At 39.5% G+C, this 19,363-nt stretch overlaps 1 protein-coding gene across 1 annotated transcript in view; it reads left to right on the top strand.

The window, feature by feature from the left end:
• Positions 1-19,363, top strand: part of RHEB (Ras homolog, mTORC1 binding) — a 48,060-nt gene that overhangs the window by 10,696 nt on the left and 18,001 nt on the right. Inside the window, exon 2 of the mRNA XM_058533581.1 lies at positions 16,655-16,726. Within this exon, the coding sequence (XP_058389564.1) occupies positions 16,655-16,726 (72 nt within the window). The remainder of the gene's footprint in view (positions 1-16,654; positions 16,727-19,363) is intronic.

Below are 19,363 nucleotides of genomic sequence, written 5' to 3'. Positions count from 1 at the left end.
TATAAATATGCTTTATGAAATAGTTTTCTTAATCTGACCATGTTTCTGGATGAGCATTATCCTAAAAAAATTGGACGATATACAAAATGAACAAACCTTCCATTTCTTAGACCTCCATGGAAATCTTTCTGGCAGGCAGCTAAGTTTATAAAAGGAGGGTGTTCCTATTACCTTAACCTGTGGTATAGAGCAGCATTGTCCAATAGAAATATAATGTAAGCCACATATGGAATTTTAAATTTCCCAGTAGCCACATTAAACAAGTGAAAAGAAACAGGTGAAATTAATTTAATAATATATTTCATTTAGCCCAGTATGTCCAAAATCATTTCAATATGTAATGGATATTGTTGATATTTTACATTTTTTTCATGCTAAGTTTTCAAAGTCTTGTGTATGTTTTACACTATGTATGACACATCTCAGGACTAACCACATTTCAAGCGTTCACTGTCTCCTGTAGCTACGGGCTATGCACTATCGGACAGCACAGGTGTAGTGAGGAATGAATTGGTGTTCATAAAAGGGGTCAGTGCAGATTTTTAAAGAACTTTTGGAGAATAATCGTTATAAATACACATTCATACAGACCGATGAATATGCTGTATTTCATGTCTCATTTCATTTTCCTATTTTTTTGTTATTACTTGTTTTGATCAGTCTTAAACTTCGTGCTCTTTAATATGTTAAAGGTCATGTTATAATTTGTGAATTTATCTCTTATTTGCTTTTCTCTAGCTCTTTCCCACCCTGACACGCAGACTTCTCCCCAGTTTGGGCCACAAATCTGCCAAAATTCATTCTTCATTGTTGCCAAACAGTAATTTCCTGCAGGTTATCGGGTCTGTCCCCTTGCCATCCAGCTCTCTAAATCATCCTATAGAAATGAATATCCTATTTTTTAAAATCTTTAGGAATTTTTAGGCCAGTTCCCTTGCCTTTCTTGGCAGCACTTTTTTTTTTCTCTTAGTTTAATAACCTGACAGTTAATAAAATTCTTCATTTCTGTAACTCAAAGCTTCTTATTGTAATATAAACTTACTTCTTGTATTCTCCTCAGTGGAATATATCTGGTAGCATACTTAGCAATAGTAAGCACCCAGTAAGTATTTGAGTAATAATTTTATGAACTAGTTTTACTTGGTTATTTTCTGTCTTGTCTTTGTCATAATAATAATTACAGCTTAATTATTTTCTCTCCTAGCGTCTATTTTAAAAAATTAGGAAAGGGGTGTGAGAAAGACTAAGATGATGTCAGCCCTGCTTAACTCATAGGAACAAGTGAGATAATTCATGTGAAAATGTTTTGTAAACCCTTAAAAACAGTATCTCACTTGTAGGTGCTAGTGAATAATTAAAATGTGGATTCTCTGCATCATGCCCTCATCTGACTCTGTATGAGGGAGATGTGGGGATGAGTATGCATAGCAGAATCACAGCGAGCGCTTTTACAGAACACACAGGAACTCCTTATGTGCCCCTTTAAAAATGAGAATGGTGAGGTAAGTGTATTTTTTCAAAAGGCTTCCATGGTGACCCTGATATATATACATATGACCCTGCCCCTCAAAAAAGCAACAACTAATGCTACTGTTGACAGAACTACACATTTTTTACAAAAATGGGTGCAGTACTTTAGTAAGCCTGTAATTGGCGTTGTGTATCATGTAAGGAACACATTGTTAAACCTTCATCCCGTTGGTTGTTGTTCTAGCCCTTTTAACAGTGGTATATTCAGGTTGCAATCCACTTACAACCACAGATGATTCCACAGTCTTTCTGCTGTTTGCAGACCTGGTCTGTTTTATTGATGTCTGTTCTATTGGTAGCTCCCAGAGAAGCACCATCGTGGCAGTCATGCCCTGGCCCTGTGGCACTCGTGAACAGCAGAATGCTGCAGAGATGGTGACGTGCCAGTGCCAGGCTTTATGCCTCAAAAAGTCAGCAGCTTCTGCTTTTGTGTTCTCTGGAGCCTCGAGTAACATGTGGGAGAGACCTTAGGAAAGCACACATGGGAAGAGAGAAGGTCCAGCTGTCCCCACTGAGTCTAGCCCCCAGCCACCACCGGCGGAGGCAGCCAAGGAGTGACGACAGGGGCAGCAGAGGACCCAGCTGGGCCTAGCCTTGATTGTAGAGTTGCGAACAGATGAAATGGCTGTTGGTTTCAGCCACTAAGTTTTGAAGTGGTTTGTTATCAGCAATGGATAACTGAAACAGTCAGTAATTTTCTGCTTTACTGGAGTGTGTGTGCACTTTTCTATTTATTGATTTTTTATGATGTTATTTAGAGGCTTTAGCTGGAGTAGTTGTTGCTCTGCCATTTTCTTAGATTTCAGGTTAATTTATTACATGTAATTATTAGAATGTATTTTTCTGCTAAGCTGATTATTTTTGTCTGAAGAGCAGTTACTAATAGTAGTAACTAATAATAATGACATTTATGAGGGCTTTTTACATACAAGATATTCTACATGTATTTTCCTTTAACCCTCACAGCCACCTATAAGGTAGATACTGTTATCTCCATTTTACAAGGGAAGAAATGGGTTCAGGAAAACTGCCTACAGTCACATAGCTAATAATCACCATCCTAGTCTACTTACTAAAAAATAGTGTCTTGTCTTCCCCTTTTATATACTTTTTTTTTTGGTAAGGAAGATTCACCCTGACTAACATCTGTCCCAGTCTTCCTCTGTTTTGTATGTGGGTCACCACCTCATCATGGCTGACGGGTGGTGTAGGTCCGCACCCAGGATCTGAACCCGTGAACCCAGGCCACCGAAGCGAAGCGTGCCGGACTCAACTGCTACACCACAGGGCCAGCCCCTTGTATAGCTTTTGTGGAGTGTCTGTTCATGTCTTTTGCCTATGTTATTGGGTTCTTGTTGAGTTATATACTCTGAATAACAGTTCTGTATCAGTTTTTTTGTTTATGGTTTATTCATTTTTTATCACGTAAGGAATCTTTGCCTACCTGAAGATTGTGAAGATTCTCATGTTTTCTCCTCCAAGTTTTGTAATTTTAGCTCTAAAGTTTAGATCTATGATCCATTTCTAGTTTTTGTATATGAGGTAAAGGTCAAGATTCTTGTTTTTTAACTAGAGGTATAATTTACATAGAGTAAAATATATCCTTTTTGGTATATGGCTCAGTGAGTTTTGACAAACACATACAGTCATGTAACCACAACCACCTTCAGCACATAGAATAGTTCCATCAATGTCAGAAATGCCTTTGTGCCCCTGTGTAGTCAGCCCTTACCCCCCTTCTATGTCCCTATAGTTTTGTCTTTTCTAGAATGTTATATAAATGGAATCATACGTTATGTAGTTTTTTGTATCTGGCTACCTCACTTAGCATAACACTTTTGAAATTTATCCGTGTTGTGGTATGTATCAGTAGTTATTCCTTTTTATTGCTGAGTAGTATTCCTTTGTGTGAATTTAACATAATTTGTTTATTGAGTCACTTGTTGAAGTTTGGCTTGTTTCCACTTTGGGGCAATTATGAATTAAGCCGCTATATATATATGCATGCAAGTTTTTGTGTGACTATATTTTCATTTCTCTTGGATGAATACCTAGTAATGAGATTGCTGGGTCATATATTAAGTATATGTTTAATTTTTGAGAGACTTGTTTTCCAAAGTAGCTGTTCCATTTTGCATGCCCACTGAACATGGATGAGAGTATCAGTTGCTCCACATCCTCTCCAGTACTGGTGTTGTCAGTATTTTTTATTGTAGCCATTTTAATTACGTATATCTCATTGTGATTTTATTTGCATTTCCCTAATGAATAAGCATCGTTTCATGTGCTTGTCTCTGAATATTTTCTTTGTTAAAGTGTTTAAGTCTTTTTCTCATTTTCTCAATTGGGTTATTTGTTTTCTCGTTACATTTTGAGTTTGTTATATATCCAGGATACATGTCCTTTGTCAGACACTGTGTTTGCACATATTTTCTCCACGTCTCTGTAACTTGCCTTTTCGTTTCCTTAAGAATCTTTTGCAGAGCAGTTTTTAATTTTGATGAAGTCCAATATATCACTTTTTTTCCTTTATGGATTGTGCTTTTGGTGTTATACCTAAGAAATTTTCCCTAACTCAAGGTCACAAAGATTTTCTATGTTTTCTTCTGGAAGTTTCATAGTTTAAAACGATTTTACGTTTTGGTCTATGATTTTTTTTTTTTTTTTTTTTTGGTGAGGAAGATTAGCCCTGAGCTAACATCTGTTGCTAATCCTTCTCTTTTTGCTGAGGAAGATTGGCCCTGAGCTAACATCTGTGCCCATCTTACTCTATTTTATATGTGGGATGCCTGTCAAAGCATGGCTTGCTAAGCGGTACATAGGTCTGTGCCCGGGATCTGAACCCGTGAACCCCAGGCCGCTGAAGCTGAGTACATGAACTTAACCACTACGCCACCAGGCCAGCCCATGTGATCCATTTTTGATCCTGTACTTTGTTATGGAGTGCACATAAGATGTGGTCAAATTCTCTTTTTTTTTTTTTTTTTTTTTTTAAAGATTTTATTTATTTTATTTTTTCCCCCCAAAGCCCCAGTAGATAGTTGTATGTCATAGCTGCACATCCTTGTAGTTGCTGTATGTGGGACTCAGCCTCAGGATGGACGGAGAAGTGGTGCCTCGATGCGCACCCGGGATCCGAACCTGGGCCACCAGCATCGCAGCGCGTGCACTTAACCACCAAGCCACAGGGCCGGCCCAAATTCTCTTTTTTTTTAATATTCATATCCAATTGTTTCAGCAATTTGTTGAAAAAGCATTTGTTGAAAGCATTTGTTGAAAAAGACTATCCTTTCTCCCTTGAATTGCCTTTGCACCTTTATTGGAAATCAGTTGATCATATATATGTATAGGTCTATTTCTGGAGTCTATATTTTGTTCCGTTAATCTATATGTCTGGAGGCCAGCCTGGTGACACAGCGGTTAAGTGCACACGCTCCGCTTCGACGGCCTCGGTTCAGATCCCGCACGTGCACCAACGCACCTCTTGTCAGGCCATGCTCTGGTGGCGTCCCATATAAAGTAGAGGAGGATGGGCACGGATGTTAGCCCAGGGCGAATCTTCCTCAGCAAAAAGAAGAGGATTGGCATCGGATGTTAGCTCAGGGCTGGTCTTCCTCACAAAAAAAAAAAGCAAAAGAGAAATAATCTATATGTCTGCCCTTATGCGAATACCACACTATGTTGATTACTACAGACTCCTGCTAAGTCTTGAAAACCAGTACATACATGTTCTTAAAATTTTCTGAGTTTTTTTCCCTTACAGTTTAATTTTTCCAATTTTTTCTCTTTGGGGTTTGTAGTAAACACCTATTTTGAAGCAGGTTAAAATGCCCCGTTTTCATTTCTAGTCCATTTTTCAGAATTTCATCCTGATCTTCCAGATGTTTCATCTTCTCATGTCCCTCTCCTGACTGGAAACCCTCCGGTGGGTTTTATTACAGGATAAAGTGGAAAATTTTTGGCTTGTTTTTTTTTTTTTTTTAAAAAAAACACTTTCAAATTCTTGGTTGGGAGGTGGTTGACTTTTCATGTGACTGTCTTTCTCCCTGTTAAGATTACTGGGTCCTTGTAGATGGCAATCAGGTATCTTGTACTGACATCTTTTTCAGAGTTACTCATGGAATAGGATTTCAGTCAGTGTGTGTGGACTCAAAGTGTACTGTGTTGATCGTAATTTGCGGAAAGCTTTATTGACTTTGGAATGCTGTACTAGAATTTAATAACCATTTATTGAACAGGTGATAGGTGCCAGGTGCTGTGCTTTATATTTATGATTTCGCTTAGTCACCGCATGCGTCAGGATTCCGAGGCACAGAGGGGTTAGCTTCTCCAAAGACACAGCTGGGATTCACGACATAATCTGAGTTCAAATCCTGAACCTTTACCCACTATCCTATTTCTGCTAATTATTACATTTCCCTTCATTTTGTGATGCTTGTTTTCTCATGTTTTAATGTTTCCGAAGCCAGAGTGTATTGTAATTTTAACTTGCTTGTGTACTGTCATCAACCCCTGTCCCCCAAAGCTGCCATTAACAGATGATGTGTCTTGGAATAAATGGAGTCCTAGAAATGGGAAAAGATGGTTATTATGTGGTGAATACTTGTTCTTTTTGCGCTGTGGAGATTACCACAATTACCCCATTATTCATCTGAAATGACTGCTGATCTACATTTTATGTCAAATAGTAGGAACTTATTTCAAAAGATGTTACTTAGGTTTTTTTTCTATTTTTCTATTAGAATGTTCATGAAACAGTTTTTTCATATTCACTTGATTGTGTTTCGTCTGTTTTTTCATAAGTTTTTAAAAGTAGAAGTGATGCCTTCGATAATCTTTGGAAACTCAACGTATTTTGTTCAAGTCTTTGGCACACTTTTATAAAATTAATTTCACCTGTTTCAATTATTTTGATGGCTTTTTTTTTTCTTAGTAATAGTGTTCTTTGTGCGGTTGGAAATTTGGGATTGCAGGTTCATGCTTGATTTGTTTTCCTCTTACTTCCTCTGCCCTCCTCCCATCTTTACCCCCTCTTTTCTTTTGGGTTTTTTAAATCAGCCTTCATCTGGCCCCTATCCAGGATCCCCTTGTGGGCTTGCTTGGTGCCTGGTGGGGAATCAGTGACTGTGTCCTGTCCCATTTGCCACCATTTCCCAAACACACAAAAAAACATGGCCCCAGTGCTTGATCAGCAGCTTTCTTTAAGTTTCTGCCTTGGCATCTTATGAGGATCACTCAAGTCATTTACTAGAAGGCATCACTGATGCCTGTTTCTCTGCAAAGATCTAAGTTTCTTGAGGTATTTTACTTCTAGATTCTGTCAATTAAGAGTGGGTATAGATCGATTGGAAAACTATTAGAAGTAGTCAACAACTACAGCAAAGTTGCAGAGTACAAAATCAACTTACAAAAATCAGTTGCATTTCTATATGCTAATAACCATCTAAGAGAAAGAAAACTTAAGAATACAATCCCATTTACAATCACAACAAAAAGGATAAAATATCTAGGAATAAATTTAACCTAGGAGGTGAAAGACCTATACAATGAAAACTATGACATTATTGAAAGAAATGGATGATGACGTAAAGAAATGGAAAGATATTCCATGCACATGGTTTGGAAGAATAAATGTAGTTAAAATATGCATACTACCTAAAGCAATCTACAGATTCAGTGCAATCCCAATCAGAATCCCAATGACATTATTCACGGAAATAGGACAAAGAATCCTAAAATTCATATGGGGCAACAAAAGACCCCAAATAGCTAAAGCAATCCTGAGAAAAAAGAACAAAGCTGGAGGCATCACAATCCCTGACTTCAGAATATACTACAAAGCTATAGTAATCAAAACAGCATGGTACTGGTACAAAAACAGACACACAGATCAATGGAACAGAATTGAAAGCCCAGAAATAAAACCACACATCTACTGACAGCTAATCTTCAACAAAGGAGCTAACAACATACAGTGGAGAAAGGAAAGTCTCTTCAATAAATGGTGTTGGGAAAACTGGACAGCCACATGCAAAAGAATAAAAGTAGACCATTGTCTTTCACAATACACAAAAATTAACTCAAAATGGATCAAAGACTTGAAGGTAAGACCTGAAACCATAAAACTGGAAGAAAATATAGGCAGTACACTCTGACATCAGTCTTAGAAGGATCTTTTCAAATACCGTGTGTATTTGGACAAAGGAAACAAAAGAAAAAATAAACAAATGGGACTTCATCAGACTAAAGAGCTTCTGCAAGGCAAAGGAAACCAGGATCAAAACGAAAAGACAACCCACCAACTAGGAGAAAATATTTGCAAATCATATATCCAACAATGGGTTAATCTACATAATATATAAAAAATTCACGCAATTGAACAACAAAAAAACAAACACCCTGATCAAAAAATGGGCAGAGGATATGAGCAGACATTTATCCAAAGAAGATATGCAGATGACCAATAGGCACATGAAAAGATGTTCATTATCACTAATCATCAGGGATATGCAAATCAAAACTACCCTAAGATATCACCTTACACCCATTAGAATGGCTATACTCACCAAGAGAAAAAAGAATAAATGTTGGAGAGGTCATGGAGAAAAGGGAACCTCCATACACTGCTCTTGGGAATGCAGACTGGTACAGCCACTATGGAAAACAGTATGCAGATGTCTCAAACAATTAAAAATAGAAATACTGTATGACCCAGCTATCCCACTACTGGGTATTTATCCAAAGAACTTTAAATCAACTCTTCAAAGAGGCTTATGCACCCCTATGTTCATTGCAGCATTATTCACTATAGCCAGAAAGTGGAAGCAACCCAAGTGCCCATTGACTGATGACTGGATAAAGAAGATGTGGTGTATATATACAAGGAATACTACTCCACCATAAAAAAAGACAAATTGTCCCATTCACAACAACATGGATGGACCTTGAGGGTATTATGTTAAGCACAATAAGCCAGACGCCTTATGATTTCACTTATATGTGGAAGATAAACACACACGGGCAGAGAGAACAATTTAGTGGTTACCAGGGGGAAGGGAGTTGGGGAGGTGGGCACAAGGGGTGAAGGGGCACATTTATATGGTGACTGACAAATAGTAATGTACAACTGAAATTTCACAATGTTATAAACTATTATTTTAAGTGCTATTTCTTAAACCAAGAGGCTAAAATAAAATATGACAAAATGTTAACATTGGTTAAATTTGGTGGGGGAAAAAGAGTGAGTGAGTGTAGAGTCAAGTGATATGTAAAGTTCCCTAGATCAGAGAAGGCTCCTGTCATGGTAAAATACAAATTTATCAAATAGAAGAGGAGTGATTTGAGTGATCCTCATAAGAAGATATAAATTTTTCAGTTCTATTGTAATAATACAATTAATATTGTAATCAATTAGGATACTTTTGACTGTAAATTAGTTTAACTCATACAAACTTAAACAGTAAGGAAGGTTATTAACTCACAAATGGAAGACTAGAGGTTGAATAGTCAGTTAGCTCAAGAGCAGAGATTCTTTCATCTCTTTAGTCTGCCATCCTTGACCTTGGCTTTAAGGCAGTGGTTCTCAAACTTGTGGCACCTTAGAATCACCTGGGAGGCTTTTAAAAAGTCCCTGTGCCCTGGCTGTACTAATTAAATCAGAATTACTGGGGGTAAGACTCAGGCACTAGTTTTTGGAATTCCCTAGGTGATTCCAGAGTGCAGCTAAGTTGAAGAACCAGTGTTCTAAACTTTAGAACTTGGTTTGGAGATCAGTGTCACCAGGGACCTTGGTAGAAATGGAAAATCCCACACCCCATTCCAGATCTAATGGATTAACAGTATGTACTTTAAGAAGATCCCTAGGGGAACTGTTTATTCTTTAATATTGAGGAAGCACTGTGTTAGAACACTGGTTTTCAAAGTTGCTGCACATTGGAATCACTGGAGGAATTCTAAAAATACCGAAGCATGAGTCCCCCTGGAAATTCTGATTTATAGGGAGGGACCCTGAAGTGTTACTCAGATTCTGGGTTTTGCTGTTCTATCTGCATAGTATTTTACATGTTCATTTGTACCCTGTATTTCCTGTAAATTGGTAGTTAGATCTAGTGGTTTGATCAGATTTAGGTGGTTTCTTTCTCTTCTACCTGCCACCCCCACCCCCTTTTACAATTGCTTGGTGGTCTATATTTGCGTCAGGGAGATCCATAATGTCTGGTTATTTCTCTTTTTGTGGCATTAATAGCCACTCATCATCGTTGCTTATATCCATTCGTTCATTAGTTTAAAAAATCATGGTAATTGTTAATATTCTTTTGGTTACAGGGGATAGATACACACTCAGATTTTCTTAAATTTACTGCATTTGTTGTATTTTTTTGTATGTGTGTGTGAGGAGATCAGCCCTGTGCAGGAGATCAGCCCTGTGCTAACATCTGCCAGTCCTCCTCTTTTTTTTTTTTTTGGCTGAGGAAGACTGGCCCTGGGCTAACATCCGTGCACATCTTCCTCCACTCTACTTGGGACGCCACCACAGCATGGCTTGCCAAGCAGTGCGTCGGTGCGCGCCCGAGATCCAAACCGGCGAACCCCAGGCCGCCGCAGCAGAGCGCGCACACTTCACCGCTTGTGCCACCAGGCCGGCCCCGCTGTATTTTTTTTTTTTTAATGTGTTTCTCTCCATTAGAATTTACATGCCAAAGAAGGAGTTTCGGTTTGTTCACTGATATATCCCAGTGCCTAGAAATGTGCCTGGCACATAATAGCTGCTTTAAGAGATATTTGAGTAAACAAATGAACTAATCCATAGTCAGAGCTCTAAAAACTCAGGATTCAGAATGAATGAAATGTCACCAAGCTTGACACTATAAAAATACAGCTGTTAGGAGCTAGAATTGGGAGGAAGAAAGGTAGTTGGACAGGTGGGGGAATTAATCTCCTTATTTTACACAGTGAATAGTCAAGCAGTTCTGTTTGTAACTGATGAAACTAGAAGTAGGGGTTAAGCGCACGTACAACGTTAGCTCAGGAGGAATTGGATGGGAGAACAAAGCACTTCGCTGCTTTGTGGCAATGTCAGCCTGTAGTCCCTGTGGAGATAGTCATCCAGAAGTCACAGCATGTATTTCTTGCAGTGGTTCTGTCCTGCAGACTTCTTTGTAAAGTGAAAAGCTGCTTTTCTTCCTTAATTGCCTCCATAGCTTTAGCCTCAATTTACCTGACCTTTTCCCTGAAGGCTCCTCAAACCAGAGTCAACACACTTTTTGTCAGGTGTTATGGTCCGAATACTGTGGGACACATCCAGGTCACATGCATCCCCATGGATGCATTTAACTTGGGGTTAGTGGAATGGAACTCTAGGTGGTTGAGAGCATTTTCTGTAGAGTGCTCTCATCTTCTTGGTCAGGCAGGTAGCACCCAACAGCTACGGCACCCAACGAGATCTTCCTATAGCACTGAGAGCAAAGGGGGAACATAAGTCAGCATAACACCTTGGATTTTTAAATATATGTAAATATTTCAGAGGCACCATTAGTAAACCACGTGGAATGGAGTAAACCAGTAGAGAATCTAAGAATGTGTTGATAACTATTTCAGGAGGAGGAGGGTCTAGAGGAGACCAGGAGGGAGTGGGATCTGGAACACAAAGTGCTAGAATAGCTTTTGCGAAAAAGGTGTGTTGACCTCTTCCTTTGATGCTTGGTGATAATGTAAAGAGGGCCAGGCAGACAGGGCTGCATTGCACAACCCAGGGGCTCTGTTCACATTGTCTTGATATGCATGGAGACCAAGACAAGGGTGAGTGGAAAATAGAGATGGTCACAGCAGGCGACCTCTGAGGTTAGACACCACCTCGTAACCATGGCTGTATCCCAGTGCCTGGCCCTTATTGGGTGTTCTTTAAATGCTTGTGATCTGAGCTTTTGGAAGGGACTGGAAGATTTGGGAAGATGCTGGATCCTGGAGGAGATAGGCGATTTAGGACAATCAGTTAAATCTGAACTCGTCGCCTGAGTGCAGGGGTTCTTAAACTTCAGTGTGCAGTGGAAGGGGGTGGGGGAATGCTTGTTAATACTCCCAGTAGGTTTGGATGGGGCTCAAGAATTTGCATTTGTAGTAAAACTACCCTGTGATGCTGCTGGGACCACACTTTCACTACTGCTTAAGGAGGAAAGGAGGGAGCCTCAGAGAGGATTCCTAAAGAGATAGGACAGCACAGGAAAAGACCAAAGCTTGAGAACGGTGGCCAAACCACATTGTGGAGTTTTTCTGGAGCTGAGCTCAACAGGCTCACCAAAGGTAAATGAGTAGATTGAGAGGACGGGATTTTTCAGAGGGCCCAGAGAAAGGAAATTGGGAGGTTCTGACAAAAGACTAGTGGACAGTGATTTGTCTTGGGGCTTACACTGATAGGGAAGGAAGTGAAACATGATGGAGATTTGGAGAGTCAAAGTTTCGTAACTTTATTATTTGCATTCCACCGTGGTATTCCTATTTCTTTAAAAACAGTGCTGGTCATAGCTCAGTATATTGATTTCATGACCTGGTGGGTTACAAGGCCTAGTTTGAAGATATTCTAGAGAGGGTCTGGATAGGAGTCAGAAGTGAGGGCACTGGGAGAACGTGGGAGGTGCAGCCAGCCAGCATTTCATGGTGTGCTCATGAGGTGGGTCACTGAAGTGGCGTGGAAATGATTATTGCTGGCGAGACCAGTGAGCTTTGAAGCTCAACTGTTAGCTTGTATATACATGGACATCAAAGTCCCATAAGGTGATATGAAGAATTTGAGTAAAAATGAAAGCAGTCCTTGGCCTGGGTTGTGTCCTAGAAACATTACATTGGTCCTGATGGACCCTTGTGCTGAATGACTTGATAGACTAGTTGATAGACTGAAACCTACTCCTCTCCATTATGTTCCAGTGTGAACAAGTAACATGTCAACTTTTCCAGAGAATGCCGCTTTGAGGGGGTAGGGGAGTATTATACAAGTAGTTATTTTTTTTTAAGAAGAATAAGCCTGAAAACTAGTTCAAAATTAGTTTGAAAATTATTAAAATATTTGGTGTAAACAGTACCTGTTTTGCAATAATCACACAGTGTAAGAAATTCATAGTCAACAACTTTGAAAGTATGTATTCTATAGTGAAAATACTGGATGGAAAACTTACTGTGTCATATTATCATTGCAAGAAAATATATCAATGCTATTTTTACCTGATAAAAGTTTAGAAGAAACTTCTAAAAAATAATCTGTATGATTTTTCTTGTGTATATGAGGAAGATTAGCCCTGAGCTAACATCTGTTGCCAATCCTTCTCTTTTTGCTGAGGAAGACTGGCCCTGGGCTAACATCTGTGCCCATCTTCCTCTACTTTATATGGGATGCCGCCACAGCATGGCTTGATAAGCAGTGCGTAGGTCTGCATCTGGGATCCGAACCCAAGAACCCCAGGCTGCTGAAGCGGAGTGCGTGAACCTAACCACTACGGCACCGGACTGGCCCCTAATTTGTATAATTTTTAAAATTAAGGTGATTTTGAGTTTGGAGGAAGAATATTTGAAAGTTAATTGTGGGATATTGGGATATATTATTTTCAAACCTTTTATATACGGAAGTTATATAAATATAACTTTTATATACTAAGTTATGACATAAAAGGAGTGATTCGTGTCTCTCTGTAAATTGATAAACACACATCTGGCTATGTGCTGCTTTTCAGTTCATTCAAATCACTCCTGTATTGTTTTCATATAGCATTTCTCCAAAGAATTGGTCTGGGGCTGGAGATACTCAAGTTGTACAAATTTAGCAGCTTTCTGAGAGCATAATGGTTGGTGAAATATCTTCACAAAATAACTAGTGTTTCAGAATCTGAATTTGATAAGGACAAAGGACAAAGTAAATGTCTGACGTCATAATGAGGGACTAGTTAAAAAGGTGGCTGAGTAAAGAATATAATTTGCTGTAGACCAACAGTGCTTTTTGTAGCTGCAAGCAAACTGCATGGAAAACTTGACCAAAAGAGCTGAATTGCTACTTTAGAGGACCAAGATGTCCTTTAAAACCAGAAATTACTAGAACCAGAACTGAGAATAGTATGAGCGGTGGGATTTATTTACTAAGATTAATTATCGTTTAGTGCTGACTAGTAAAGATTTCAACACTAGTTGTCTAATAATTCTACTTTTTAATGGAAACAACAGAAAACATGTGTGTCATGTCAGCAAATGTAGCCTTCCTGTCCCTTCTTAATTTAAATAATTCATGATCTTCCCTTAGGGGAGAGTCCAAGGGAAGGGAGACCCGAGGGACACCTAGCTTTTCTTCAGTCCCACTTCTGCTAATGAATAATCCGTTTCTCCGAGGACCAATCTGATTGAGAAATCCAGCCTGCTCCCTGAGGCCTGGGGTTTTAAATTCTGTGTCCCAGTTTACTGGTGAAGACAATAGTTTGCTGTCAACCTGCATTGTGATTTGGGTTAGACTACATTTGTCTGCTTTTGCCAAAATGATTACTTGTGTTTTCAAGTTAAATGTTAATTTAGCCTGTCAAATAATTTATGCCCTTTATGATGTAAACGAGGAACTCTTCTTTGGATATGTACCCATAATTGTATTTTTAAAATGTGATCCACTTGTTATCTGTAACTCCATTTTTACACTTAATCTCCTACTGTCTTGTTCAGTGTCTAACTTTCTTTTCAGTTTGGTTGTGGCTTCCTAAATGTCCTGTGATAACTCCTGCGGTCCTTCTCCCCTCTCTTCCCTCCTGCAGGGAAGGCTGCTGAGGCTCACCTGGTGCCAGTACAGACCATTGTCTTAATCCATTGTTTCTTCCTCTTGGGGGAGCTTATCACAGATATCATACTTAACCCCTTTCTTTCCTTTTTTCTTTGTAACTCTTGCCCATTTAACTTTAGAAAAAATTGTCTTCTGCTTTCTTCCTTCCCTTCTTTCTATTTGCAAGCCAAAAAATCCCCCCTTATCCTACGTAAGGGTATCAAAAGCCCACCAGAGTACCTAGAAGTACTCTTCAGAAGCCCTAAAGAAGCTTCTTTTCTTTCTTCGTAATTGAGCTTCTTTTGGGTCAAGCAATAGCATTCGAAGTAAATAAGAATTTTACTATTCCTTTAAGTTTTTCAGTTTTGCTAACTTATAAAAGAGGGGTTTTTTTTCTTGCTATTTTCATAAAGTAGTTTGGCTATATTTTGAGATAAATACTCCTTTATGAGCTAGCTTATGTAATGTGGTTTCTTTTGAACACAATCCATTTGAAATGTATGGAGTTCCTGGACTACTACTGTATCCCTATGTCACAGGCAGGCCTGTGATTAGGTACCAATAAATACTAGATCATTGTTTCTTAATTTCTATTGAACTTGAATTGTGTTTCCTAGTCACATGTATAAAATTGAGATCTTTGGTAGTATCTGAATGTGTGCAAGTGCTCTTCCGAAGTCTGAGTTTTAGTTTCTTTCATTTGTTCAGAAACCTGAGTGTCTACAGCATGTCAGGCACTGTTCTGGTCTCGGTAGACCAGCTAATGAATGAAGATAATTTCAGATGACTTCAAGCACTAAAAAGAAGTAAAACAGGATGGCTATGATAGAGTGACTGTTAGGGAGTAGGCGTCACCTTAGATGGGGTGGTCTTATTGAAGGCTTCTCTGAAGAAGGGACATTTGAATTCAGGCCAGAATTATGACAAAAATGAGTCATACGTTCAAAGATCTGGGGAGGTGGCTAGAACAAAGGCGCTAAGGCAGGCAGGAACTTGGCAGGGACAGAAGGGACGTGACTGGAGCCAGGGGTGTGGCAGCAGATGAGGTTAGGGAGGTGGGCACAGCAGGGCCTGAGCAGGGAGGGCCTGGGATTGGGGGCCATGGTTAGGAGTTAGGAATTTATTCTAGTTGCAATGAGGATTGTAAACAGGGAAGAAACATTTAATTTTTAAAAGCTCTCATAGGCTGCTTTGTAGAGAATGATTTCAGTTTTTAATAATTCTAAAGACACTGAACTATGTGTTGAGTATATAGGCCTGCTAACCTGGGGGTTTTCTAGTTGTCTCCCAGCAGCACCCACTTGTAAGCCAGTTTATTAATTTCTGAGTATACGGAGCCTGCCTCTGGTGTGAAAACATCGTGCCGCCTGTGAACTGCGCCTCTCTGTGGTTTGGAGGAAGGCAAGCACAACTCAAACCTTGGGAGTAGAAGGCTTGCATTCCCAAACCTCTCTCCTTGGCTCTCCCTGCAGGTCCTCTGAGGTAGAAGCTCAGCCAGATGCGACAAGCTTATAAGAACGTGTGTTTAATAATGCTCTGAGGATGCACAAGAGAAGGAAGGGTTTGGGGAGAAATTAGGGAGGGACCACTTCCCGTTTCCTGGTGATAAAATAATCTGGACTGTGTTCTTGCACTGTGTCTTCACAGGGCACCCTGTTCTAAAGTCCTCTAGTAGAAATTTTAGGTAACAAAGAGGGGTGAGAACTTAGGGCTCTAGTTCTTGATTTGTTAACGTACAGGCCCAGTTATTAGTGGTGATTTTGGGAAGTCTGGAACATTTCTTAATTGTCTTCTGTGCACCAGACAGTGAGAGGCCTTTGATACTGAATGATTGAGACAAGATTTCTGCCTTCAAGGAGTTTTTTAAATAAAGGTTTTTGTTACATATTTTCACGTTATCCTCTTTAAAAGCTGTACCTGGTGACACTTCTAACAGCTAACAGCTGTGCCTGAAAGAGCCCAAAGAAACTAAATCATGTTTTATTAATTTCCATATTAACATTATTAGCCAGATTTCAAGGACACCAGAGGACATCAGCTTAGCTTATTAAGAGTTTGTTTACCTCTAATGGAATGTGTGATGTACTTGTCCATCAGTAATATTTGTTAATGTCACGAAAGTGTTTAATTTGTACTAGCTTAATTGCTTAAACTCCTGTCATATAAAGCAAATTAATAAAATTTATTTCCTTTTTTGAAATTGCCCAAATGCTAATTAAAGGAATGTTTTCTGAGCCCCAGTACCTTCAGTTTCTTCATCTGAGTGTTTTTTGTAAAATAGTAGAATTAAAATTTTTTGCTTTAATATGCCAATACATGCTGAGCTGTTGCTCTCTTTTATAGGGAAATCCTCATTGACGATTCAGTTTGTTGAAGGCCAATTTGTTGACTCCTACGATCCAACCATAGAAAACAGTAAGTATTGTTTTGAAGGATTTATAAACTGGGAAGCCTGCATTCTGCATACAAATAGCCATTGTGTGTTCCTGGAGCTTTGATTACAAGGGGCTATTCGGTGAACCTATAGATCTGCAACTGGGGTCCAAGAAAAGCTTCCAAAAGCTTTACCCACTTTATACTGAATCATTTTTTATTCACTGTCCAGATCCCGCCATCTAGAAATTGTTATTCAGTTCCGTAGAAATAAGTCCTACATTGGAACCTCACATTCCAGACTCTGCTTTAGGAAAGCAGAATAGAGAGTACAGTCTTTTTTTTATTTTTCTTCCTCTCAACTGTAGCCCTTTTTAGGGATTCCAAGCTTAAAAAGAAAAAGGGTGAGAACACTCCAGATCCTTTGTACCTTACTCTTGTAGAAGCACTACCCACCCCCATCCCTTCCAGTCCTAAAGACTTGAAGGCTTTGGGGAAATGAGCTATTCTGGGATTGGAGAAAGCAGGTGCAGCATTAAAACAAAGTTGGCTCCAAAGCCTGTGGCATTTCAGGCTATGTGCAGAAAGAAGCACAGAAGACCAGAAACAGCCACGGCCTTTACACCTTGTCCAGTTTGAATCCATGGTTTAGAATCTGCCTGAAGGATTCCAGAATCATAAGACAAGTCTTGATTCTAGGGATCACAGAGGAAAATCTGAAACCCTTCCATCCAGGGAAGCTGGTTTGTTGGAAATTGGTCTTGTTTCAGACTATCTTAGAACCCTAGGTAGCCCTGGAACCAGTCTCAGATTCTTGACACCAGTACTTACTACCTAGGATTTGTCACCAGGAACGTACAGATTTAAACATGGGATTCATTAAAACCTGATTGGTATATTAGACATGGAGCTGACTTAACAGCCAGGTTCATAAACTTTAACAACTAGATTAGTAGAGTTCACCTGCCCAAAGTTTGCAAGAGAGACTTACAGCAGGGGGTTTGACAAACTCCGGCCTGCAGGCAAAAAGACCCAGTGCCTTTTTTTATGGCCCACAAGCTAAGGGTGGTTTTTGTTTGTTTGTTTATTTTGAGGAAGATTAGCCCTGAGCTAACATCTGTTGCCAGTCCTCCTCTTTTTTGCTGAGGAAGATTGGCCCTGGGCTAACATCTGTGCCCATCTTCCTCTACTTTATATGGGACTCTGCCACAGCGTGGCTTGCTAAGCGGTGCATAGGACACGGTGCATAGGTCCGGGTCCGGGATCCAAACCTGCAAACCCCAGGCCGCCGAAGCGGAGTTCGAGAACTTAATCGCTACGCCACCAGGCCAGCCTCAGGATGGTTTTTAATTAATATTTGAAAAAAGTCAAAAGAAAAGTAATGTTTGTGACATCTGAAAGTTATATGAAATTCAGATTTCAGCACCCATAAATAAAGTTTAATTGGAACATAGCCATGCTCATTCACTTACATATTGTCTATGGCAGCTTTTTCTCTGCAGTAGGAGAGTTGTCAAATAGTTCTGACAGAGACTATAAGGCCCACAAAGCCTAAAATATTTACTATCTGGCCCTTTACAAGAAAAGTTTGCCTACCTCTGGCTTAAAATAGTCAGCAGTCCTTTGTGTCCCAGTATGCTGGTGGCAGGGAAGGAAACCTGTTGCTTGCTAAACTAACTCTGGGAAAACCCGTGTTTGAAAGTAACCTCTGCTGGTATCTGGAAGGAGGAGTCCTGACTACATCCTGTCTTGATTTGTATAGCTATCACTTACAGAATAGTATGCCCATGTGAGGAGCAGATTAATTTGAATGCTAGGTGAACACATTTGGTTATCTCTCCAATGGAATAAGAACATGAGAAAACCATGATCTTGGTCTTAATATTTGCTATACATAGCAACTTAGAATTTTATGTCCTTAAAGAGAAAAGACTTGATTGGGAATTTTATTAATGATAGATAGTTTTCATGGTAAGCTCTGCTCATAAAAGTGGTTTTTATAAGTGGATATCTTTGTACCATTTAAAATTGAGTTGGGGGCCCAGCCCAGTGGCATAGTGGTTAAGTTCGGGTGCTCTGCTTCGGCTGCCTGGGTTTCACAGGTTCGGATCCCAGGCGCGGACCTACACACCACTTAGCAAGCCATGCTGTGGCAGGTGTCCCACAGGAAAATGGGCATGGATGTTAATTAACTCAGGACTGATCTTCCTCAGCAAAAAGAGGAAGATTGGCAACAGATGTTAGCTCAGGGCTAATTTTCCTCACCAAAATAAAATAAAATAAAGATGAGTTGGAAGGAAAGTCATGGTGTTCTATATAAATGCATTTTCTTAAAAAAAAAAGTACATTTTCTTTATATGTAAGTAATGGATCAGGTAAAAGTCCAACTTTCTTGATACAATCATCTCAGAAACCAAATGATATGACCCTACTTCAGAGGCTGTCAGTATCATCTTTAATTGTGTTTTTAGTATTTTCCTATCTAATAGTGTTCAATAATAAAGATTTTTCTCATCTCAAAAATAAATTCAAAGTATAGGGCTTGGCCCAGTGGCGTAGTGGTTAAGTTCGGCGCACTCCACTTCGATGGCCCAGGTTTGCAGGTTTGGATCCCACGCACAGACCTACACACTGCTCATCAAGCCATGCTGTGGTGGCGTCCTACATACAAAATGGAGG

This window comes from Diceros bicornis, chromosome 3 (genome assembly GCF_020826845.1).
Source record: "Diceros bicornis minor isolate mBicDic1 chromosome 3, mDicBic1.mat.cur, whole genome shotgun sequence".
Classification (NCBI taxonomy): Eukaryota; Metazoa; Chordata; class Mammalia; order Perissodactyla; family Rhinocerotidae; genus Diceros; species Diceros bicornis.
This window is presented reverse-complemented; position numbering and strand designations above follow the sequence as displayed.